At 37.4% G+C, this 26191-nt stretch overlaps 1 protein-coding gene across 2 annotated transcripts; it reads right to left on the reverse strand.

Annotated features, from left to right (window-relative positions):
* Positions 1–360: 360 nt before the first annotated feature.
* TMEM41B (transmembrane protein 41B) lies at positions 361–26191 on the reverse strand. 2 transcript variants are annotated; one of them, XM_047747393.1, is made up of 8 exons: positions 26072–26191; positions 25828–25953; positions 14108–14225; positions 11687–11815; positions 6979–7072; positions 6210–6314; positions 4284–4422; positions 361–2054 (listed from the first exon to the last, which is right to left on the reverse strand). In XM_047747393.1, the coding sequence occupies exons 2-8, from the start codon at positions 25946–25948 to the stop codon at positions 1885–1887; spliced, it is 876 nt and encodes a 291-aa protein (XP_047603349.1). In that variant the 5' UTR covers positions 25949–25953; positions 26072–26191; the 3' UTR covers positions 361–1884. The 2 variants fall into 2 exon arrangements, with proteins under 2 accessions (XP_047603349.1, XP_047603348.1); XM_047747392.1 differs by having other exon boundaries at positions 25828–26170.

Raw genomic sequence — 26191 nt, forward strand, 5'->3', positions numbered from 1 at the left:
AAAATACACCCCACCTAAGTGGCAGCTCAGTTTTCTAAGAAACTCTGAAAAAATCATCAGCAAAGGGAAAGAATCAATGATAAGGATAGAGATAATACTCTGAAAATAGAGTAAATACAATATATACACACTGAAGTAAGTAGGCTTCTCCTGAGTCCAAGCTCTTACTTTTATTTTTAAAAGTCTGATAAAAATGTACTCAACTACATTTTACACAGTAATATTTAGCGAACTTTGTCCAAAAAGACTTATGTTTTCAGTTCATTTGTAAAAATAACGAAAGCTGTATCACTCAATCTCTGGTCAGTAAGGAAGAAAAACCTTGCTAGAAATGACAATAATTACACACAAAAGGCCAGGTGACATAAGAATAGTATATTAATTAACATATTTTCTTTGTATTTACAATAAATCCATTTGTTAATACTGTGATAGAAAAAATAATCAGTCCACATTATGTAGTAGAAACAAGCTTTGAGGATGACCATTCCTCTCACAATAAAAACATACAAGGATTTCTCCCACAGCTAAAGTACTTTTCAATGTGACAGTCTTGGGTGAAGGTAAAACTGACAGAGTACTTTACCTTATAGATAGCTATGTCCTAAAATCAAGACTTCAAGGGTATTACCATTAAGCAGCAAAAAGCTGTTTAGTTTTTCTAGGACCATTTAAATATAGTAGTTACCATGTGAGAATTTAATTTTACTTTGAGTTATAAAAAGTAAAAACACTAAGTTGGGTAACTACATTAATCAAAAGCAATCCCCAACAAAAAAACCCATCAATAAAAATGAAACAAGGCATTCTTATAAGTGTATCATGCATAAAAAGGATAATTACATAATATATGCTTTCATGACCAGACTAATAAATAAATGAGGTAAATTTTTCAGTTATTGAAATAAACTGTATTTAACCACTTAAGTGTTATGCTGCCGTTGCTTCAGTTTCAAAATATAAAGTAATATAATTAATCTATCATCTAAAAACTGCATACTTTGAATGTTTACTTTGATCCCCTCTGAGACAGTAAAGGGAATTGTGTAACAAAATATTATCCAAATATAAATTATCAACACCAATATAATACAATTATCATGTAATCGCCATTTTCATATGCACAGTGGAAATACTGTGAAAAGCTAGAAAAAAGGTGAAAATAGACTGGCCAGAATTTTAAATTTCAGACTAACCCATGATAATCTAGAACAGGAAAAACAAAATAAATTTAGAAAACAGATATAACTTGATATCCTTTCCAAATTCAATAATCTACCAACATGCAGCTTCTAAACATATCTATTACCTCAAAGTTAAAAAAAGAAAATGTAAATCTCTTTTTGAGCTTTAGTTTTCAAGTTCATGCTCTTAACAAAGACTAACATTAGCAAGAACTGTAATACTACTTTTTAAAAATCTAGAATCTTTGTTTTTTTATTTTGTGTTTGCTTTCCCTATTTTAGTTATTATTAAGGGATTAAGAGGGAAAAACACTAAATTATCCAGTCAAGGGTAAGTATGTGGAGCCAGTTCATGAAATATATTAAGTTGAATCAGTTAGATCAAGAATTTCCTACTGTGCTGCTACTAATTATCTACAGCTAGCCTGGAGTAGTGATTTAGAAGGTGTCTATCCTAACTATTGACAGTACTTTTCATCGTACATCAATTTCTATTCTTACTTTCTTCTTTCCCTTGCCACTTACATGCATTACTTTAACTGTGTGATAGGAAATTATATTTTACAAACTCATTTCAAATTACTGAAGAGGTGATTTTAACACATAAACCTGCCAATCCTGAGATGATGATGGTGATGATGATGACAATGATGATGATAATAGTTTTTTCACATCATCACATCAAAACCCAGATGATTTCTCACTCAAATTTCTGCTTTAGTTTCTTTTGGAAGATGGCTGGCAGAATGGATAGAAAAGCCAAAATCATTAGAACGAATACTGAGTTCCAGGAAACAGCCTCCCCGGCTGTCGTAAGCTGGTAAAGTGTTGTTCCAGCTTTAATTGCGACAAAAGAGGGAGGTGCAACACCTAAAATAAAAAATAAAAACATAAGCAGTAATTTTTAAAAATAAGATTTTGTAATATACTTTACATTCACAAAATTATTCATAACTCATAACAGCACTAACATTATTCTAACACTTTGTTATGTAATATTTTAAATGGATTCAAATAAACCCATATTCAAATTTTTAAAAATTAAAATTTTCTCTGTATAAAATTTCTTGTAAGAATATACTGATCTCCGGGGTGCCTGGGTGGCTCAGTGGGAGTCAAGTAAATAAATGTGTCAAGTAAATAAATAAAATCTTTTTTTTTTTTTTTTTTTATTTGACAGAGAGATCACAAGCAGGCAGAGAGGCAGGCAGAGAGAGAGGAGGAAGCAGGCTCCCCGAGAGAGCAGAGAGCCCGATGTGGGGCTCGATCCCAGGACTCCGAGATCATGACCTGAGCCGAAGGCAGCGGCTTAACCCACTGAGCCACCCAGGTGCCCCAATAAATAAAATCTTTAAAAAAAAAAAAAAGAAGAAGAATTTACTGATCTCCATTTTGGAAAAATGTAACTTAATTTAAAGCCCCTCACATTTATTTCCATATAAAGAACTAAATCTTTCATACCTCTGAAGGATAATAAACTTAAAAACTCAAGAAAAATTTCCGTAAAATAATTGACATTTATCAATAGCTTTAAAAAAGAGAATGTACTTTGATTCAGCAATTTCAGCTTTAGGAAATACTAATGTAAGGGTGGTGCCTGGGTGGTTCAGTCGTTAAGCATCTGCCTTCAGCTCAGGTCATGATCCCAGGGTCCTGGGATGGAGTCCCGCATCGGGGTCTCTGCTTGGTGGGAAGCCTCCTTATCCCTCTCCCACTCCCACTCCCCCCTGCTTGTGTTCCTTCTCTCAGTTTCTCTCTCTGTCAAATAAATAAATAAATAAAATCCTGGGGGGAGAAAAGGAAATACTAATTTATATAAGCAAAGATCTAGTCTCAAGGATTTTCATCAATGCATTATAAATAACAAAAATCTGGAAATAATCTAAATGTTCAAAAATAAGATTGAGTGGATTGTCATTCATTCTTGACAGAACATACTTAAAAATGAAGTGGTAGGAGATGCTCAGAAATAGAAAGATACTCAAAACATGAGTAAGAGCAGTTTATACAACAGCATAGGTGGAACAATGTTTTATTAAAAACCAGAACAAAATGGAAAAATAATTTTAGGCCAAGTTGAAGTTAACTAAATCTCTAGGCATTCCACATGTAAAATAAGAAGATAGGGATAAATTCTCTTTTCTGATTCCATGAACGTAACATTGTTTTACAAAATCCAAAATTATCCCTGCTAAGATTTTCAAGTTTTGTCATGAGTTTTTTTAAAGCAGCAACAAAAAATTGATTATTCTTTTCAAGATCTATAAATACTAACTTAAACTTCAACACATAGTACAAGAGAAATCTGTTCGTTTCATTGGTATCTAAACAATTCAAATTAAATTTGAAAGAAAAGCAGAATACTCTTACTAAAGAACCATCAGAATTCACAAAATGTATAAATCAATTTTTATGTCCACTAATTAACTTCAAAATTAAGTGCCAGCTCCTTGAAAGCAGGAACATTTTATTAATACTGCTTCCCCCATACTTCCGGTAATGCCCATAATAAATACTTATGTCAATAAAAAGAAAAATAGATCAACTTTCTACTGAACATTAAAGTTCAATATTTCAATATGTGATTAAAAGATAAGGGAGTAAATTATTCAAAAAGGGCACCTTGATTTTCTTTTCTCTCCACCAAGGGAGAGAACGGAGTTAGTTAAAGTCCTGCTCAAACCTGTGTGATTATAAAAATATCCAATAGAAATTGCTCTTTGGGGCACCTGGGTGGCTCAGTGGGTTAAAGCCTCTGCCTTCGGCTCAGGTCATGATCCCAGCATCCTGGGATCGGGTCCTGCATCGGGCTCTCTGCTCAGCAGGGAGCCTGCTTCCTCCTCTCTCTGCCTGCCTCTCTGCCTACTTGTGATCTCTGTCAAATAAATAAATAAATAAATAAAAGAAATTGCTCTTCTTTAAAGAAGTAAAACAGAAATACTTAAACACAATTCAACAAACATTTCTATTTATGTATCATAGGCCCAAGAGTTATATATGGTGCTGGCATGTGTGCAAAGAACATGAAACCTAGCCCAGCCGGACACTGTTAGGTATATACACAATGAGTTCTAACACACTGTGAACCAGAGGCCTTACCTAGGAAAGTGCCAATAAAAAAAACTTTCAGTGGCACGTTTATCACAGGGGATGTAATATTAATAAACCAATTAGGCAGAAATGGTGTTATTCTCAAAAATATAATGTAGTTAATGAGATGTTCTCTATGACGTTCAACCTGTCATAAGAAAGAAACCAGTTAGGATCAAGATAAGGCCAATATTGAAAATAAGTTGCTTAATATAAAATATTTATTTTGAATTCTCATTCCCCAATAGTTCAGAATCTATCTACTAGAACTGATCAAAAAAGGAGCTTGAAAATGACAATGAGCTACTTAACACATGCTCTTTACCAGAGCTAAATGAGATTTTTTTTTTAATCGTACTTATAGCTTAATGTTGCACTACTAAAGATGGTTATGTATCAGCCTAGCTAATATGGCTCAACAATGACACTTTACAGCTCAAAAAGCAAAACTGAACTTAAAACTATATACAAGATACACATCAGGTGACTAATATTTTAATGCCTTTAACTTCCTACAATGTAAAGGGCTAGTACAGCAGCATGTCACTAAACCTAGCCTCCAATTTAATCTTTATTTTTCTGTTATTTTGATATATAGTACATGAGTGATTCATTCATTAGATAAATGAGATTGCATAAGTATATGGAGATATTTAGCCAGTTAAATAAAAGCACGGATTAGTTTATACTTCTAGATCTTGCTTTACAAATAATGATGGTGATTTGCAGCAAAACACTTACTTTGTCATTTCTTAGTCTGTAAAGCAAAAGGGTAAGGCAGAATGATTTCTACAATTCCGCTGGGATTTAACAGGTTGTTTCTTCTAATTCTTTATAAAAAGATTTTCTTTTTTTTTTTTTTTTTAAAGATTTTATTTATTTATTTATTTGACAGAGAGAGAGAGATCACAAGCAGGCAGAGAGGCAGGTAGAGAGAGAGGAGGAAGCAGGCTCCCTGCCGAGCAGAGAGCCCGATGCGGGGCTCGATCCCAGGACCCTGAGATCATGACCTGAGCCGAAGGCAGCGGCTTAACCACTGAGCCACCCAGGCGCCCCTATAAAAAGATTTTCTTAGCAACACTGTATTAGAGCTTCCTGTGTAGTGCTGCTATTATTTATCATCACTTGTCTTTGTAGAGATCCTGACTAAGAGAACAGTCATTTCTACTGATGAAATGCATTCAAGGAGTTGGCTGATGAAAGTTTTTCAGTGACCCACTACAGTGGTCTGCATCAACCCAAAACAGGTGAGGTGCCCAAAATCGTGAATGCCTTCACACATTGACTTCTCTGCTCTGATTGAACTTACTAGGAATGAAGAACTAAAACTCCTGTTACAGGGACACCCGGGTGGTTCAGTCATTAAATGTCTGCTTCGGCTCGGGTCATGATCCCAGGGTTTTGGGATTGAGCCCTACATCAGGCTCCTTGCTCAGCAGGAAGCCTGCTTCTCCCTCTCCCACTCCTCCTGCTTGTGTTCCTCTCTTGCTGTGTCTCTCTCTATTAAATAAAACTACAGTTACAGGGGTGCCTGGGTGGCTCAGTGGGTTAAGCCTCTGCCTTCGGCTCAGGTCATGATCTCAGGGTCCTGGGATCAAGCCCTGCATCAGGCTCTCGGTTCAGCAGGGAGCCTGCTTCCCCCTCTCTTTCTGCCTGCCTCCTCTCTACTTACTTGTGATTTTTCTCTCTGTCAAATAAATAAAATCTTTAAAAAACAAAACAAAACAAAATAAAACTATTGTTACAGCACAGAAACTTCATATTTGAAAGGATTAACATTCATTATTTGCCCACCACTTTAATTTACTTAGGTGGAAAGATCATTTTTATTAAAGCCCGGAGTCTGGCTTAATTCTTAGAGAGACCATACACTGATACAATGACCTCCCAATTAGCCAAAGAATTACATTAAATAACTTAAAAATACATGCTTACCTGCTGTGACCATTTTACTGCTTTCTCTGTTAGGTATTTGTATACAACTGGCCTCCCAACTAAATAGGAGAGCATATAGCAGAATGAGGCACCGAGTCCCGAACACTAGGAAATAACAAGAAGCCATAAACATTATGTACCTTTCCATCTTAGTCACATAGATATAATCACTTAAGGAAAAGTTCAACTAGTATACTTCTTTCAGGGTTAGGGGAGGATACTCTGCATGACTCCTCTTTGTGCAGAGAATAAGAACCCATTTGATCTAGTCCTTTCTCAGTCCAAATCAGGACTAAAATGAGACCAGCTGAAACTAACTGGCCCTTGTGATTAAACTTGGTGACTATATCCAAATAGTTAAGGACAGAATCTAGCCCAAGAATAAGACTTAAAGAGCCAATTCTTTTTTCAGTTGTTGCTATGCTTGAAAATACTAGCCGCCCCGCCCTCCCGCCCCGGTCCTGGACTTAACTCATTGCACGCACCAACACTCTTGGACTGTTTGAATTACAAAACACAATAAGAAGGAAAGGCTAAAACAGAGCCTATGCAATTAAGTCTGTGATGTCCCTGTTCCAGGAAAAAAACAAACTATAACATCTGCTTATGGGAAGACTTAAAAGATATTACTTTAACATTAATCACCTCTTAAAACTAATGAGTTTATGCTTACATAGACTGGTGGGACTAGATGCCATCCTTCTCCCTCATCATTCTATCAAAAGCTACTTTTTTTCCCTAGTCTCCCAAATTCATTTTATATACTTACCAAACAAACAAGAAATAAGGCTAGCGGAAAAGGATAAAGAAACCCTGAGAGTATACTGAGAAATATAGAGCCCGGGATAGCGAATGTTTGCAAGCTGTTAACTTTTAAGTTAAGGACTAAAACATAATAAAATGGAATTTTTAAAAGACAAATCAAACATCTTAGGAAAAAGTATCAATATAGAAGTTATATTTTAAGATTATATCCATATTTCAGTATTAATAGAGTAAAATTATATCTAGAAGTTTAAAAAACCTACAATTCAGTTATAATGCCTTTAACTCTAAACTGACCATTTGCTAGCATTATCATAAATACAATGCTAATAAGAGTGTGTTACTAAAAGAAAAACCAGGAAAAATATCCAACATGTACCAGATAAAGAACTTTGGCAAAAGAAAAAAAACAAAAGAAAAAAAAAAAAACAAAGAAGGCCTTTAGTATATTTCTCTAATGCACTGCATATACTCCTAAAATGTGTACAGGAAACAGGATTTCCGTGGAAATCTAGGTACATATAGGGTATAATAATTACTTGTTTCTAACTTAACTTAAAAACATTTACTTCAATTCACTACTCATCTAAAAAAGGATAGGGATTAGAAAATATAGTAAAAATCACAAACCTTATTTTAAAAACAGAATTATGCTTTTTTACTACTTCCCTCTTGTTCCCAGTTTTGGTGGGGAGGCACCCCCCACCCTCCCACCCCAGCACCTTTTTAAAAAAATCCCTAACATGATTTACTTATAAGTCGGTCAGAGTTGAGTGGATTCCCTCAACATCTACCCTTCCTTTAAAATTTCTATCTTCAAGGGCACCTGGGTGGCTCAGTCGGTTAAGCATCTGCCTTTCACTCGGGTCACTGTCTCAGGGTCCTGGGATCAAGCCCCATGTAGGGCTCTCTGCTCAGCGGGGAATCTGCTTCTCCCTCTGGGCGCACACTCTCTATCTCAAAATTTCTATCTTCCCTCATTCTCCCACTCTCCTTTTCCTCTAGTTCCCACTTTATTCATGTTTTCATCTCACTCTCCTCTGTCTTCTTCCATCTTCAGCTTCTTGCTCTTCCACAGGATCCCTCCTGTGCAAAACTGCTCAGATGCCTATGAACTCAAGAAAACCTAGACTTTCCTTGACTGGGGTATTCTCCCCAGCTACTGCGTCTCATCTTTACTTCCCCACAGAAGATTCCTTCCTTGTCCCCTTGCAACCTGACTTACCCATCTACCACTCTACTGACACTTCCTCCTGGCCAAAAATAATAATTTTGGGGGCACCTGGGTGGCTCAGTTGGTTAAGCAGCTGCCTTCGGCTCAGGTCATGATCCCGGCGTCCTGGGATCGAGTCCCACATCGGGCTCCTTGCTTGGCAGGGAGCCTGCTTCTCCCTCTGCCTCTGCCTGCCACTCTGTCTGCCTGTGCTCACTCTCGCTTCTCTCTCTATGACAAATAAATAAATAAAATCTTTAAAAAAAATAATAATAATGATTTTTTTCCTGTTTCTTTTTTCATTCTGACTTAATTGGTTTTAAAATTATGTAAAATATTTACCTGGTTCTAAAGTCAAATCTACGCAATGAAGTACATCTAGAGGTTTCACTTCCATCCCTGTATCACATTCGCTCCCCATAGGTAAACACTGTTGTTGGTTTTTAAAGATATCCTTTCTTTTCAAAAAAAGATAATAAAATATCTGCATCTGTATGTGTGTACTCATATAGATAAAACACAGCATACTGACTTATTATTCTGCCCCTTGCTCTTTTCATTTAACAAGATAGCCTGGAAGTAACGCAGTAACAGCATAGAGAGACATTTCTCATTCTTTTAATAGAGTCCACTCCAGTGTTTACATTTACTATGGCTTATTCAACCAGTCCCTTATGGACTAACACTGGGTATGGATATTTCAATTTGAATATTTAAAATTCTGCATTACCTAAATCACCTAAAGTAAATATTACCTTCCTTTCCCAACCTATTCTCTTTTTCTCAAAAAACCAAAGAAAGGTAACCAGCAAGAACAAAACTGGCATAATATTGATAACTGTTGAAACTAGGTGATGGGTCCGTAGGAGTTCATTATATGATTTTCTCTACTTTTGTGTATATTTCAAATTTTCCATAATAAAATAAACTTTTTAAGTTACTCAAAGATTTTAGCCTTAGGGAAATAAAAAAGGGATGATGGCAATAATTTTAACGTCATCCACAGCTCAAAAGTCCTCAATGAGTACCCAATTCCAACTGAATATTCTGAATTCCTTAGTCCTCTACAGACTGAATGCAATGTCTAGCCTATCTTACTAAGCTTATTTCTCTATCCTCCCTTTTTCATACCCTAAACTCCAACTAAACTGGATGGCCGATCACTTCTTACAAATGCTCTGGGCTTCCAAACTCTGGTCTAGACTTGCTCCAACTAGAATGAGACTGTGCCACACCTCTAACCATGATTCCTCATTGCTCCAGTAGTTGTTCTACTTTTGAATGCCCAAAACACTAGATTTGTAAACAGCATATAATTAATAACCCGAAAGCTGAGAGGCAAAATAGGGCAAAGCAAGATGACTTTCCAAAGTAAACAGAAATTATAGGTCTTGTTCCCAAAAAACCTTATAAAAGTCAAATGAAAAAAATGAACCAAGTTTTTATCTTACCCAGGGAAAATATTTTAATTTATGGTTAAAGTGTATAAAGGCAAAATAACCCTTAAGTCTAACACTATGTTTTTCCCAGATAGGCTCTAAAATAGAATTAGGAGGCAAAGGCAGCAGTTAGGGTTTCTTAAACCAGTTTATATGCTATTTTTTTTTAAAGATTTTATTTATTTATTTGACAGAGAGAGATCACAAGTAGATGGAGAGGCAGGCAGAGAGAGAGAGAGAGGGAAGCAGGCTCCCTGCTGAGCAGAGAGCCCGATGCGGGACTCGATCCCAGGACCCTGAGATCATTACCTGAGCTGAAGGCAGCGGCTTAACCCACTGAGCCACCCAGGCGCCCCAGTTTATATGCTATTAAATTACTTTACAAATAGCTGCCAAATAACTTGCTGGAAAGATAAGGCATAATAGTAATTCTCTAAACTTTCCCTAACTTTGATTTTTTCTCACAATAAATAAGTAATGACAAAGTTCCTACATACAGCACACTACCTAAAAAAAAAAAATGTATTCTCACTAGATGGATAAAAGAGTCATGTTTGTATCATCAGCCGAAGATTTTGTAAATGTACCTGTAACAAACTGCTTATGCTAGGAATAACTGGTGCAGTGCACTTAAGAATATACCCAAATTTGTATAAGGAGGAAGGATAGAAACATACATATATGTTAAATATATAGCATCTAATCTAATACAAATCCAAGAAAAGAAAATGCTACTGGAATTTTAGGAGAAAAAGTTTACACTGACAAGTCCAATAACCAAAAATTCAGGAAATAAAAGACTCCAAAACAGAAATAGTTTGAAAGGAAAAAAAAGTTTGAGAGAATTAACAAAGTAACTAATTTAAATTTTTAAAAATAAATGCTGGTTGGGAGGATGCCTGGGTAGCTCAGTTAAGCCTCTGACTCTTGATTTCAGCTCAGGTCATGATCTCGGAGTCATGAGATCAAGCCCTGCACCTAGCTCTGTGCTCAGCAGGTTGTCTGCTTAAGACTCTACCCCTCTCCTTCTGCCTGCCTCCCCCTCCCCCACCCCTCTGCCCTGCTCCATCATGAGCACTGGATAATGATTACCTTTCCAAAGTCAAGAGATAATGTCTTTTTTTTTTTTTTTTTAAGATTTCATTTATTTATTTGGCAGAGAGAGAGCAAGGAAGCACAAGCAGGGGGGAGTGGCAGAGGGAGTGGGAGAAGCAGGCTCCCTGCTGAGCAGGGAACCTGACATGGAACTCAATCCCAGAACCCTAGAATCATCACCTGAGCTGAAGGCAGATACTTAACCGACTGAGCCACCCAGGCACCTCAATAATGTCTTTCATTAATGGAGAATATCTGAAAATAGGTTGGATTAAAATAAAAAATACAAAAAATCAGATTGACATTAAAGTCCATAAATTAGAAGATTATTGACCAGTAGCATAAGTCATTTGAAAATATGTAGGAAGAATAAAGATATTTTCCTGACTAGTTAATACATGTTTCTATAAAATGAAATACACACCAGTCATTATTTTAAAAATTCATATTCTTTGAATTGACTAATTAACCTCTTAAGATCTTTTTACAAAGAAACCATTAAATGGAAGGGAAAAATCATGAACAAAAAGATTCCTAACTGGACAAGTAGAAAAATAAAAAATTAAATACAAATTATATCTTCAAACCTAAGGGAATATGTTTTTTAAGTATGCTGTAGTGATTATTAATTCAACATAGCTAAACTAAATTAATCAATTAACTAACATCATAAATTAAATAGAAAAATAAAATAATTATCTTGAATAATACAGAGGAAAGGAAGATGTTTATGATAAGTGAAATAAGCAGAATACAAAAGAACTGGTAATAAATATTCAGAAATAATAACTGAGTTGTGATAGTTTTAAAGTGAGAATTTTTTCCATTTTAACTTTTCTATATTTTATTAAATTACACTGAATTAACAATTTTTAAAAGAAAAAAGTTATACATAACTAAACAGAACTTTTAAAACTTCTTTCTTGAATAAAACTAGGAAACATTTTTTTCAGTAAAAAGGATACAAAATATATGTAGCAAAATAAGCTACAAGTACTTGTACATAAAAGGTGTCCTTATATTTGGATAAAACTTTTCCTAGAGCCTTGGCATCATCCATATCTCTGGGAACCTTCATATTCACTCTTTCTTCTCTAAAGAAATAAAATTAAAGTGAAAAATTTTAAAGCAGAAAATTTGCCAAGATAATTTTATCAAAGTTCAAAACATGAAATTTTATCCAAAATGATTTGATGCCTTGATCTGTAATATAGTAACCATAAATTTGTAAGTTTTAAGTTCAAAAGCCTCTAAATTATTTGTTTTTCATGCTTTATTATGATTTCATGAGACCTGTAATCTACATATGAAAGTAAGGATGATCCAAACTCAATTAGGTTAAAAGCATTTGCTCCAACACTGATACAAATTTTGAATTAATTAGTGATTTACTTATATTAGCATATTTAAAACATATTCAGCATCATTTTGGGTAATCCTCATGATAAACTAAGGTCAATAATTAATTACAACTAAAATTAAGTAAAATTTTTGGTGAAATTACGGTTCACATCTTTTCTGGAATATCCCAGCCCAAAATTCAGATAAAAACGGAAACATTTTTCTTTTTCTATTCATTTTACTTTCTATTTGGTGCCTTATTTGGAACTGAATGATTTCTTGCTTATAAAAGCCTCAAATAATTACCTTTGTGTTTAATGCATATTGTGCCCATTAGTTTACATGATACAATTTAACTGATCTTGCATAACAATGACAGACTGCTGCTTAAATTCTATAAAAACAGCAGGTAAACTGTGTTTTCTCATTTATAAATTTAAAAACTTTAAAAACTCATTATAGTGGTTTGCGCATACATCTGTATCCGCGTGCACACACACACAGAAATAAGCAGAACATAACAGATTTATAATAGCATACTTATATACAAGTCTTGTTATCATTCTTACAGCAGACTGAGAGCAAAGACAACCTCAATCTATACTCTATATTCTTGCCCTCTTCAGTCAGTTCTTTACTTCCTCCTCCTTGATCAAAACCAGAAAGGATCTAAAATTCAATCATACTAATGTTAACCATCAATAGGAATGTTAGCCTCCCAAAGGCATTTATACTGATGTAAGAAATCAAAGTACTAAAATAAAGATAAGTTAACTATAAAATTTCAAGCATAAGGAATTGTTAATGAAAGGAATTTAGGGCAAAACAGGAACTTCCAAACACCTTGAAACATTTCACAGTTATCCATTACTACTCCAGTCTGACCCTGGCTGAAAGTCTAACTACATTTTAATAGTCCTTTATGTAATCTATGATTATACAAGGATGGTATTACTGTTTAAACAGCCCTGGGTGGGGGGGGAATGACAAAAAAACCACACACAGCCCTGGGGTATTTTGCCTTCTTAAAGTGTGTTTCAGGTCCATAATCTCTTCCCTAAAATTAAAAAACCTCTAAAAACCAAAAGTTCTTCATACCTTGTCAGCAAAAGTTGACCCACACTTACGTAATTATTCATATAGTCTTTTATGATGCCCTTTTCTGTGCAAAAATATTAATGTATTTGATTATGGGATGCTGCCCCAGATCCCGCGGGAGGTACTACATAATATACAGTATGTATTCCATGTAGTCTTCCCCAAATGGAAAAATTCTAAATTCTGAAACACATTTTACCCCCAAGGTTTTGGCTAAGAAATTTTGGACGTATACTAGATAAGGTATACAAGGTTTACACAAAGTCCATTTCACTGTGAAAACTACCTTTCCAGACCATATCATTTTCATAAAATGCAGAAAAGAAAAAGAGCGAGGAGAGAGAGATGTGGTGGAATTGGAAATGGGTGAATAGAAACAGACAGAAATTGATCACAAGAAGGAAGGGAGAAGACATGGATGGACGGGTGGGGGGAGGGAGGAGGCAGAGAAGAAGAGCATCAATATTTTTCAAACTGCAGGTCAATATCTTTCATGGATTTTAAAATAAGTTTTCTTCCTCACTTATGGCATTAAAAAATAAATCAAATAATTTAGAAAATATAAGAGAACATGACCTGTTTCATGAAACTTTTAAGTTAATTTTATATGTACAGATGTATGCAAGTGAGCAAGAGAAAATGGACAGGCACATGCATGCAGGATCGTGATATAAAAACATATTTCTTAATGTAGTTAAGAAGTTAAGTATTTTTTTTTTTTAATATTTGAAAGCCATTAGGAAAATGAGATTTTAACTAGAGGAGCAGTGCTAGGAAACCCCTGCACAGAAAACCAAAAGGAGTGTTTAAATAAGTGTCAATACGGACTTGCTACAAACCATGAGAGTTGATATACAATCACCATGACATTCTGTTGCTTAAGATTAGTTTAACTTTTAATCCATCTATAAATGTCTAGCATTTTCAGTTTCTTTCTGTATACTTACTCACTAAGCTGAGGAAAATTTTTATATACCAGAAACATAACAAAAGCTGCAGATAAGAAAATGGACACCAATATAAGAAGTGACATTCTTGCTGACCCAGCTTCTGCACAGGCTTTTTCTGAAAGGGGGAAAAAAAGAGGCTGTAATTAAGATAAATATTTTAAAAAGATAAGTATTCCAAATCAGCAAATACTTTCCTTAAAGAATTTCCTCCCCCAAAAAACTGTTCACACTTTTGTCCAAAACACTGCTTTAACATAAAATTTTTACTACTATTGTATTTGACATTTATTAATCAAGCATACTACTTTTGGGGGGATATATCCATTTCAGAAGCATGAAAAACAGAACTACAGAATTTGTAGCCTTGATTTGTTGATAAGCCAAAGGTGAAAGGGGGCATCACTCTAAATACTACCACTGACTTTCAAATTTATTTATCTATATTGGGAGCTGACAGCACAGACAGAATGGCCTCTTAGGAAAAATGAAGTAATTTGGCAATTACTTCAATTGTCATAAGAACCCAGAGATTGACTAATACATCTGGTAAATGTTATAGTTCCTTTTTTACACTGAGGGCTTCAGAATATAGTTGAGTCTCGCATGTTTTCAGTGGCTCTCTGAGACCCAAAGAATGGCAGAATTTGTTTACATTCCCTCACAAGGTAATCTTAGTATTATCTAAAAAATTATATGCAAAATAAAAGTATGGAATGAGATCCAGGAGACAGCAAGCAGTAGAATGGGCAAGGCTGTTTCTACCAGGAAATGGTCAATAGTGGGGAGGTTAAGGTACCTTAGTAGTGCTTACTGGGAAAAGGCAGAAGTGGGGGGGGGGCTCAAGTTTTACTGCCTACGTTTGCCATTATCCCATGTATATACTGATAACACTTAGATTTTTAAGAAATATATATGTATGCTATAATAAGGATTATTTTTAGTTCTCTGAGAACTAAATGGATGGATCTAACAATGCCCGTTCCCTAACTACTGTCTATGTAACTTTTATACACACTTTTATGAAGTATCCTAATCAAATGCCTGCACTCTATTAATTTCACAAATATGTATAGTAGAACAGGCAATAACACCCTCTTTCTCTAGGAAACTTTCCCATGTTCCCCTTCCCTCCAAAGAGACTAATCTCACTGGCCCTATTACAGTGTGATTCCAACCCTCTACCCACCCAAACACAGAAGGCTAAGTTGCCCAAGATTGGACACCTGAGTTAAGTACAAACACTTCATCACTGGCTGACGAAAAGTTGGACTAAAACAAAGAGATGCTCTTGCCAAGAGGTGGTAGGTTTTTGTTTTTGTTTTTAAGATTTCATTTATTCATTTGAGAGAGATACAGCGACAGAGACGGGGAGAGAAAGAGAGAGCACAAACAGGGAGAGTAGCAGAGGGAAAGGGAGAAGCAGACTCCCCACTGAGCTGGGAGCCTGACATGGGGCTTGATCACAGGACCTGGAGATCAAGACCTGAAGGCAGATGCTTAACTATCTGAGCCATAAGTCAGGTGTCCCAAGAGTGCTAGGTCTTGAGGCTGAAAGGTCAAGCAGTAAAAGCCACAGATAACAACTGTAGCAAGCCAAAAACATGCACCAGAAAATATAAGAGGGGAGACTGAAACATAAATCCAGAGAAACTCATTGATTTCTAACTTTCTCACTCTCCTTGAAGCCTGGCTATATTTCATTTCCTGCTCATAAATGCCAGTGAGATTGTCTCTTATATTCTTTTTCCTATATTCTCCTTCTTATTAGTGCTGGTTTAAACTTACTTCTGCTCCTTTCAACCAAAAAGCCTTAATTAATTAAAAAATAAACTTCATATTATTCCCTGTCTCATTATGGCAGCTTTATATATTTTACAACTGAATAGTAAGATTTTGCTCAATTCTATGTTGAACATGGAGCAATAGAAACCATCTAGCTCCATGCTACCCAAGACGTACTGCATGGGCCACATGAATCAGCATCACTAGGGAGCTTGCTGGAAATGCAGATTTCAGGTCAACATCCCAGAATTACTAAACCAGAATCTGCATTTTAATAAGATACCCAGGTGATCTGCATGTAATTAAAGCTTAAGAGGCATGTACATTAAAGCTTAAGAAGAAGCAATATGGTAAGTACTTATCATAAGTAAGTAAACAGAAGCCCTAAGGAGGGCTTATTAAAAAAAACTAAATCCTTAAAAATTAAAAAAATTTAAAAAATAAATCAGGGGCACCTGGGTGGCTCAGTGGGTTAAAGCCTCTGCCTTAGACTCATGATCCCATGCCTTAGGTCATGATCCCAGGGTCCTGGGATGGAGCCCTACACCGGGCTCTCTGCTCAGCAGGGAGCCTGCTTCCCACCCCCGTCTCTGCCTGCTCCTCTGCCTACTTGTGATCTCTCTGTCAAGTAAATAAATAAAATATTAATAAATAAATAAATAAATCATAAGCAACCAAATAGCATAAAGTATAACTCTAAAGCCTTTTAATATCCATTTATAATCAACTCATAATTTCTGTGGAAATATAAGTTGCTTAGGTTAGTGCTTTGATATACTAGATATAAATTATTCTTAGCAGGTCATTAAAGCAGATTTCCTAAAAGATAATACTAGGTTTATCAAGTTCTAGTATTTTGTGAACACTAAAGACAAAAAATTTTATCTTTTCCGATTTTCTGTAATCTAAACATTAATTTACTTTGTTATCATCTGACTCTAAAAAAGGGACTTTACTTCAAAAACCAAATCACAAATAGAAACTTACTTGTTCATTTCATAATTCTAAAATTTACTGCAGGAAGGAATAGGATCATAAAATAATATAAAAGATGCCTTCAATGCAGTAATAAACCAGGCATGCCTGCCACTGAATACTCCAGTTAATTAACCCACTAACGTATTTATATACATGCTTTTTTGCAGCACAGAAAATTAAACAGAGACTAAACATCTGAGGTGGGTCAAATGTGAAAAGGTTTCTCCAGAATCTTATAATAACAAATGCCTAATTGTTCATATCTTTGTCGTGGTTATGATATCTAACTCAATGCATGTCTTGAGAATTTAAGATATCATATCTATTCACCCTAAAAAGAAATGAGGAATCAGCCAAAAGTTACAAAAATATCAGTGTGCACTAAAACTAATTCAACCAAAAATATAGTTTTAAATAGAAAATCCATTGAAACACAAACTTCTCATAAGGCTAAAATGTTATTTTCCTACTTTATTAAATAAGGAAGTGACCTACTGGAAAGGAATTAGAGTAATATATAAACATTGAGGTTTTGGGCATAGTTTTCTATGTGCTGATAACAAAGCAAAGACATATTAACATATATATAGTCTGTACAACTTTTTCAAAGGTCTGCTACTTCTTAAAGGCGTGTTCCTTTTAAATCTACCTGGAATTACCTTGCTCACACTTCATTTTTTACTTACTTCCCTGCTTGAAGTCCAGAGTACAAAAAGGATTGATACAAATAGTTTAATATCATGGGCATCTTTTAAACTCTTCAAAACCACTGCTTTTTTTGTTTTTCATCCAGAAGATATTTGCGGACCCAGAATTACTCCTAAGAATAAACGGATCATTCCCCACCACCACCACCCCACCCCTTTCTTTGTACTTTTCTTTAGGATTTCTACTCTGCAAAGTATGCACTCAAATGCAGAGTTACTCAGGACTATCTGCTGAACATCTATTATGTATAAAATGTTCTGCTCAGCCTCTGCTTTTAAGAAGTAGATACCACTATTAGCTAATTTCCCAAAGAATGGCAGAAAGAGGTTTTGAGTATACAGAAAAGCAAGATTACTGGGCTAGAGTAATGGAGACAAGATTCCCAGAGCAGGTAGAAATTTGGTTGAAGACTGAAAGATGAGAAGAGTTTCCAGTCTTATAAACCATAACCTGTAGCTAAATACATTTTTTTAAAAGATTTTATTTATTTATTTGACAGACAGATCACAAGTAGGCAGAGAGGCAGGCAGAGAGAAAGGAAGGGAAGCAGGCTCCCCGCTGAGCAGAGAGCCCGATGTGGGGCTCGATCCCAGGACCCTGGGATCATGACCTGAGCCGAAGGCAGCGGCTTTAACCCACTGAGCCACCCAGGCGCTCCGCTAAATACATTTTTAAAGATTTCAACAGGTTATATCATTCTCTTAAAATAAAAATTAGGGGCGCCTGGCTGGCTCAGTTCATACAACGTGCAACTCTTGATCTCAGTGTTGTGAGTTTGAGACCCATACTGGGCATAGAGATTACTTAAAAATAAAGTCTTTGAAAAAAATTTAAAAAGTCATTTAGCATGTTAGCTCTAAAATTAAACTATAATATTTTTCTTCCCATTATTAATTTACCAGTCCTAAGTAATGGGTCACAGGGAAGAAAGGTGTCAGGGAACATTTAGCTGGACTACAGAACACCACCTGAGTGTTCCCTGAATACACATGTCTCTGACTCCTGCTTGTTGTCTTACGGTTGGATGATGAAATATATAGACAACTGAATAAAATTAACTGCCACATTTAAACTGATATCAATTTTCTGGATGCTTTAAAATACGGCAAACTTTTTCAAGCACTGTGTTCAACAGTAACACAGAAAACAAGAATGTAAAAAACAAAGTGACATTCAAAATTGAAGCTCTCCTTTCTTTCACACTAACTGGTAACTAGGGGTTTGTTAGTTACTATGACTCAACAATTCTTCTTGAGTAGAATTCTATCAAGTTCAGAGACTAGCATGTAATTGATTTAGAGTTCTAAACAGATAAAAGTTGAAAATTTTGGGGCGCCTGGCTGGCTCAGTGGGTTAAAGCCTCTGCCTTCGGCTCAGGTCATGATCCCAGAGTCCTGGGATCGAGCCCCACACTGGGCTCTCTGCTCAGCAGGGAGTCTGCTTCCTCCTCTCTCTGCCTCTCTCTCTGCCTACTTGTAATCTCTGTCTGTCAAATAAATAAAATCTTTTTAAAAAAATTAAAAATGGTAGCAGTATCATCAAGTATAAATTCAAGCAACTAAGATAAATATAAAATACAAATAATTATTAAGAACAGACACAGAGAGAAAGCATGCTTGTAGGAAGAAGAAACAAGACTGCCAATTTTGTATAAAGGCTCATTCTCTAAGGTTTATGTCCTACAATTGTGCTGCCACTCAATCCACACACCCTCACTCTCATCTAACCACTTTCACATGTTTCCCCCCCATTCACTAAAGACTGAGATCAAGCTTATAGTAAACTTCATAATCCTAAAAGATCCATCATCCATTTAGATGATCCACCCAGCCTCAAAATTCTTAGACCTTCATTTCTTTTTTTTTTAAAGATTTTATTTATTTGACAGAGATCACAAGTAGGCAGAGAAGCAGGCAGAGAGAGGGGGAAGCAGTCTCCCCACTGAGCAGAGAGCCTGATGTGGGGCTCGATCCCAGGACCCTGGGATCATGACCTGAGCCAAAGGCAGAGGACTTAACCCACTGAGCCACCCAGGCGCCCCTAGACCTTCATTTCTATTCAACTTTAACCACCTACTTCCAATGATGAACTAAGTTCTCACATCCCGAGACTGCTCTACCTTGAACATTTTTTTTTTTACCTTGAACATTTTAAATTACAATATGCCATTCTTCGATCACCTTTATTCTTTCCTGAGCTTACTCTCTCCATTTTCTCCCTTCCGTTGGGCCCCTCACTTTTCTTCCTTCCATGCCCAGCCTCAATTCCACTGTGTATCTGAAGCAGCACCTTTGACTGGAATCCTTCTTCACTAAGATGGATGAGCACAAATAGAGAAAAATCATGAGTGATCCATCACAGAGATCTATGTCTTTGGGAAAACTGACTTGGCCTCATTCCTACTCCCATGTTTTTAGGTGTCAAACATGAATCAGGTTGAGCTAATTGGATAATAGTGATAGGTTCAGGGACAAGCATTATCTGAGACAGTCTAATCAGAATTAATATCTAGACTTCTATTGGTAATGCTAGGAAAAAGATTCTCAAAGTTATAGGAGGATTTAACTTACCTGGACCATCAAGAGAAATCAACCTTAAGGTAAAGCTGACATTAAACTGGGTTATGGACATTGGGGAGGATATGTGCTCTGGTGAGTGCTACGAAAATGTGTAAGCCTGATGATTCACAAACCTGTACCCTAGGGCAAGTAATACATTATATGTTAATTTTTTTAAAAAGCTGACATTAAAGATATGAAAGAAATCAGATCCTGATGATATCATTAGGCCACTGTTCCAGACTAAAGCCAGTGAATCCCACTAAATCTCTCCATTTTTTAGTTATATAAGTCAATCAACTTCCTTTCATCAAGTTTCTTTTTTTAAGATTTTATTTATTTATTTTGACAGAGAGAGATCACAAGTACGCAGAGAGGCAGGCAGAGAGAGGGGTAAGCAGTCTCCCCACTGAGCAGAGAGCCCGATGCGGGGCTCTATCCCAGAACCCTGAGACCATGAACTGGGCTGAAGGCAGAGGCTTTAACCCACTGAGTCACCCAGGCGCCCCTCAGCAAGAGTTTCAATTGTATTTTCTATTGATGACAAGCACAAGAAGCCTGATACATTCATATTTGGGTTGGGACTGGCATCAACAAATTATACTAATACGTTTGCTGATGCCTACTTGTCAATTTTAGTCTTAGTTCCCAGTTATCAGTAAGAGCTTCCTTCTTCCTCTAAGCTAGTACCTTGCCCATAGCAGATGCTCAAAGAATATTTACGGAACCAAATGAGCAAGGCAGGATCTAGAACAGACATCTGAGCGGGGTTTGTTATCCAAGTTTGAACAATATTGTCTTCTAAAAGCAGTAAGATCAACTTTGAGACAATGTTTCTCAAACATTTTTGGCTGCAATCACAATAAGCAACTTTATATCATGATTTGGTACACACAAAACTAAAAAATAAAATTCGAAGAACACTTACATGCCTTACCACATGCAAAGTACTCTATTTTCTCTTCCATTTTTAAAAAAGTCTCATCATTACCCATCAAATTGATTTCACACTGCTCACAAGGATGATGACCTCTATATACTGAAAAAACACAGCCCTATGAGCTCTTTTCTTTTTTTGAGTTTATTTATTCTTTTTCAGTAATCTCTATGCCCAATGTAGGGTTGGAACTCACGATCCCAAGATCATCAAGAGTCGCATGCGCTCCTGAATGAGCCAGCAAGGCATCCCAGAGTTTTCTTAAATCAAAATGGGAAACTTCTATGACTTGTTAGCAAATAGATCAGCCAGGACAAATAACACAGAAGAAAATAAATATCCTGGTCCAGGCACCCTTGCAGATAGATTAGATCAAGAACCTCTTAAGTACTTCTACCTCTTGTTTCTTGTCCTTCCCCATCATTCAAGAATTAGACTTTCAGGGGCACCTGGGTGGCTCAGTGGGTTAAAGCCTCTGCCTTTGGCTCAGGTCATGATCCCAGTGTCCTGGGATCGAGCCCCGCATTGGGCTCTCTGCTCACCAGGGAGACTGCTTCCCTTCCTTTCTCTCTGCCTGCCTCTCTGCCTACTTGTGATCTCTGTCTGTCAAATAAATAAATAAAATCTTAAAAAAAAAAAAAAAAAGAATTAGACTTTCAGTGTCCTTGCTCAAGTTTTCACAGTCTATAAGGCTAAGATGTAAGAATAGAGACCACAGTCATGGTAAGGAACCCACTAAACGTACCAAACACTGCATATAGCATGTAAAATATTTCAAACATACACAAAATGACAACTATTTGTCAAAGTTAGGTAGGTATGTCAGTTAAAAAAATACAAATTCATTTAAAGTGTCATGGAATTTATAGGAACATTCTATTACTATGTATTTCTCAATCAAGAGTTACTACATTTTTTTTAAAGATTTTATTTATTTGTCAAAAAGAGAGCGTGCCCGCACAAGCAGGGGGAGCAGCAGGCAGGAAGAGAAGCAGGCTCCCCACTGAGCAAGATCCCAGAACCCTGGGATAATAACCTGAGCCAAAGGCAGACGTTTAACCAACTGAGCCACCCAGGCGTCCTTGAAGTTACTAAATTTTTTTTTTTTTTTTTAAGATTTTATTTATTTGTCAGAGAGAGAGGAGAGCGAGCGAGCACAGGCAGACAGAATGGCAGGCAGAGGGAGAAGCAGGCTCCCCGCCAAACAAGGAGCCCGATGTGGGACTCGATCCCAGGACGCCGGGATCATGACCCGAGCCGAAGGCAGCTGCTTAACCAACTGAGCCACCCAGGCGTCCCTAAATTTTTATCTCTACTCCAAAACATGTAATTTTTCTGAATGCCAAACTAAATAACACCTGCAATTAACAAAAACTGTTTATCATAATCTGGAATATTGGTTGCTAAGTAGTTACTAATGGCATCACATCACAAGTAAGCAAACCCTATCACGTAAGGGATCTACAAAATCTTTTGCCCAGAAAATGAATTCCTAACACTAATTAAAGAGAGACAGAGACAGAAACAGAGAGGCAGAGAAGAAAAAGAAAACACTGGGAATCACTAATTAACAAGTTCCTCAATTAACAAGATCAAAAAAGTTCCTCAGCATAGCACTTAAATCCTTCTGTACCAACACCATTTTGATCATGGCCAATCTTACCTCCTACAAAAACAGAAATCCTCCACTCCCAACAAATTAATCTCTATACTGACATAAAGATTCACACTAACCTCCCAGCTTAATGTTTCCCCTAGCCAGAATCCCCTTACTAACTAACAATCCAAACCCTACTGCTCCATGAAGGCATGCCTTCACATCTCCCTCTATCTTCCTATAGATTTGTAGTCCACAGAAGTGATATGATAGGGGTGACTGGGTGGCTCAGTCCATTGAGCATCTGACTCTTGGTTTCAGCTCAGGTCATGGTCTCAGGTTGGTGGGATTGAGCTTCATGTGGGGCTCCATACTCAGCAATGAATCTGCTTGGGATTCTCTCTCTCCCTCTGCCCTCCCACCCCTGCTCCCAGGCACTCTATTTCTCTCTCATAAAGAATTTTCTTAAAAAAAAAAAAAAAAAAAGAGCACCTGAGTGGCTCAGTCAGTTAAGCGTCTGCCTTCAGCTCAGGTCATGATTCCAGGGTCCTGGGATCAAGTCCTACATCTGGCTCCCTGCTCAGCAGGAAGCATGCTTCTCCCTTTCCCCCTGCCACTCTATGTGCTTGTACTCCCCCTGTCCCTCTGTCAAATAAATAAATAAAAATCTTAAATAAAAATTTTTTTTTATATTTTATTTATTTATTTGACAGAGAGAGATCACAAGCAGGCAGAGAGGCAGGCAGAGAGAGAGAGGAGGAAGCAGGCTCTCTGCTGAGCAGAGAGCCCGATGCGGGGCTCGATCCCAGGACCCCGAGATCATGACCTGAGCTGAAGGCAACGGCTTAACCCACTGAGCCACCCAGGCGCCCCCCAAATTTTTTTTTAATAAAAAAAAAAATGGCATAGTTGGTTAAGCATCAGACTCTGATCTCAGGTCATGCAATCAAGCCCCATGTCGGGCTCTATCTCCCTCTGCCCCATCCTGCCATACTCCCCCCCTCTCTAAAGTAAATAATCTTAAAAAAAAAAAAATTGTGCTGAGTGTGTCATCTTAATGATAAAATAAGATAAATAATTATAAAAGCACTTCGGAAATTTCAAGGTTTTATTTTCTAAATAGCTTTAGGTTAAAACAACAACAAAAATCAGTAATACACAACTGACTGCTACCACAAACCAAATGACAATCTTTAGGGATGCCCCATCTGGAAAATACTTTTCTGAAAACCCTTGGATTACTCTCCACAGCAGCATCTTCAAAACAATGTTCCTTTAATTTAGAGTGGATTTATACTTAGACAATTCATTTCTGAGTTTTTGAAGTTATGTGGCCCCATGTAAGATGGAGAAATATCCAAATACATAAAGCTTAAAAAGTCAAATTACACTGGGGACATTTTAAATTATTTGAAAAGAAAATACCATTTTCTGCAGGATACTTTTTAAAAAATTTATTCTATTTTAAACTTCAGCTGTATGTTAAACATATGATCTTCATATATATAAATATATATATATATTTTTAAAGATTTTATTTATTTATTTGACAGAGAGAGATCACAAGTAGACAGAGAGGCAGGCAGAGAGAGAGAGAGAGAGAGGGAAGCAGGCTCCCTGCTGAGCAGAGAGCCCGATGCGGGACTCGATCCCAGGAGCCCGAGATCATGACCTGAGCTGAAGGCAGCGGCTTAACCCACTGAGCCACCCAGGCGCCCATAAATATATATTTTTAAGTGTGCAATACTTTATTGTTGACTATACTTATGTTGCCAGACAATCTTAAAAGACCCTCTCCTTACCCATCACTGGTGGTGGAACACATCACTGTAAGCTGAAAACAACTGAATGGACATTTGTTAGGATTTCTTCAAGTTTATGGGATTTTTAAAAAGCATTTAAGGGGCGCCTGGGTGGCTCGGTAGTTAGGCGTCTGCCTTTGGCTAGGATTGTGATCCCAGATTCCTGGTATTGAGCCCCACATTGGACTCCCTCCTCAGTGGGAAGCCTGCTTCTCCCTCTCCTACTCCCCCTGCTTGTATTCCTTCTCTTGCTGCCTGTCAATTAAATAAATTTTTTAAAAAATAAAACATGGGGCGCCTGGGTGGCTCAGTGGTTTAAGCCTCTGCCTTCATGGTCAGGTCATGATCTCAGGATCCTAGGAGCAAGCCCTGCATCGGGCTCTCTGCTCAGCAGGGAGCCTGCTTCCCCCCACCCACCTCTGCCTGCCTCTCTGCCTACTTGTGATCTCTGTCAAATAAATACAATCTTAAAAAAATAAAAATAAAATAAAGTAAAAAGCATTTAAAAAGTTTAGTCATTTCAACTGTTGAAAAGCAATGAAAAACTTTATGCCAAGATGGAATAAAAGTATTTAGTTTCTAAGTATACTTTCTTTCAAAATAATATTTAAAGTCCTGAAAAATGGCAGAATGGTGTAATGCAAAAAAGCTTGAGAATGAGAGATCTCAGTTACAATAGTAATCGCTAATATTTATTTAGCCTCCACTTCACATAAGCCATTACAACAAATGCTTTACATCAATTATTTTGTGTAATGCACATAGCAAGCTAAGCAGAGACTACTCTTACTATAATCTTTGTCATCCTCACTGTACAGTTTAGACACTGAGTTTTGAAAGATAACAAGTCCAAAGTCATAAGTGGTAGAGCAGGGACTCACACCCAAGTGTTCCTGCCACCTGGAAGTGGCACCTGTATACAGTTAAAACCTTGCTCTTAACTACTTGACTAATCTGGCTTTGTGACTTTATGCAAGTTCCACATCCACTGTGGGCCTCAGTTTCTTCATCGGTAAAAATAAAGCAGGAGTGCTGAAGTTCCTTTCCGTTCTGTCTAGCTTCAATGTTGTCAACCTTACGTCCTGCCCGAGCTTCAAACAAGCCAGTGTCATTAGTTTTTATTGAATTCAACTACAACAGCATTTACGACGCACCTCCTAGGTGTCCGGCCTTGCGGTGGGCAGCGGCCCAAGCCCAGGTCCCCCACCCCCTCTGCTCCAGCGTCCCTGGGTGCCAGCAAGCCCCCTTCCCCTCCCAAATCCCCGGGGCCAACTGAGGTCCTTTCCACCCCAAACCACCCCCCGGCACACTCTCGCCTCTGGGCCAGCCCCAGCTCTGGTTCCGGTTTTACTCACCCTTCAGGTGGTCTCCGCCGCTCTGCGCCGTGAGACCCCGTGTCCCCGCTGGCCTGTCCCCCACGGGGGTCGTGTGGAGTGCCCCCGTCTGCGATCGTTCAGAGACTCTGCCTTTCGCCATGGCTGCTGCAGGGAAGGTGGAGGAAGAGAGGTGATGCCGCCCCCCTTAACAACAACTCTGCCGCAGGCTCCTTACAACACCCAGGGGCTACGGCCACAGCCACTTCCGGGGCGACCACCTCACCTGAGCCGACCTCAACCCGGCGAGCACAGTGACGCTCGGCTGAAACCTACAGCGCCCACTCGGACTAGGCTCCGCCCCGCACCACCCCCGAGCCTCGCGCGCTCACGCTCACCCAGTAAC

Source organism: Lutra lutra, chromosome 10, assembly GCF_902655055.1.
Source record: "Lutra lutra chromosome 10, mLutLut1.2, whole genome shotgun sequence".
Taxonomy (NCBI): domain Eukaryota; kingdom Metazoa; phylum Chordata; class Mammalia; order Carnivora; family Mustelidae; genus Lutra; species Lutra lutra.

What these genes read in the sequence shown, in the direction of transcription:
- TMEM41B (XM_047747393.1), bottom strand. Translation starts at nt 25,948, where the DNA reads ATGGCGAAAGGCAGAGTCTCTGAACGATCGCAGACGGGGGCACTCCAC. An exon ending in CCTTATTTCTTGTTTGTTTG is followed by an intron (nt 6,315 to 6,978) that starts GTAAGTATATAA and finishes GTTATTTCCTAG; the next exon opens with TGTTCGGGACTCGGTGCCTC. An exon ending in TTTTATTGGCACTTTCCTAG is followed by an intron (nt 2,055 to 4,283) that starts GTAAGGCCTCTG and finishes TTTTTATTTTAG; the next exon opens with GTGTTGCACCTCCCTCTTTT.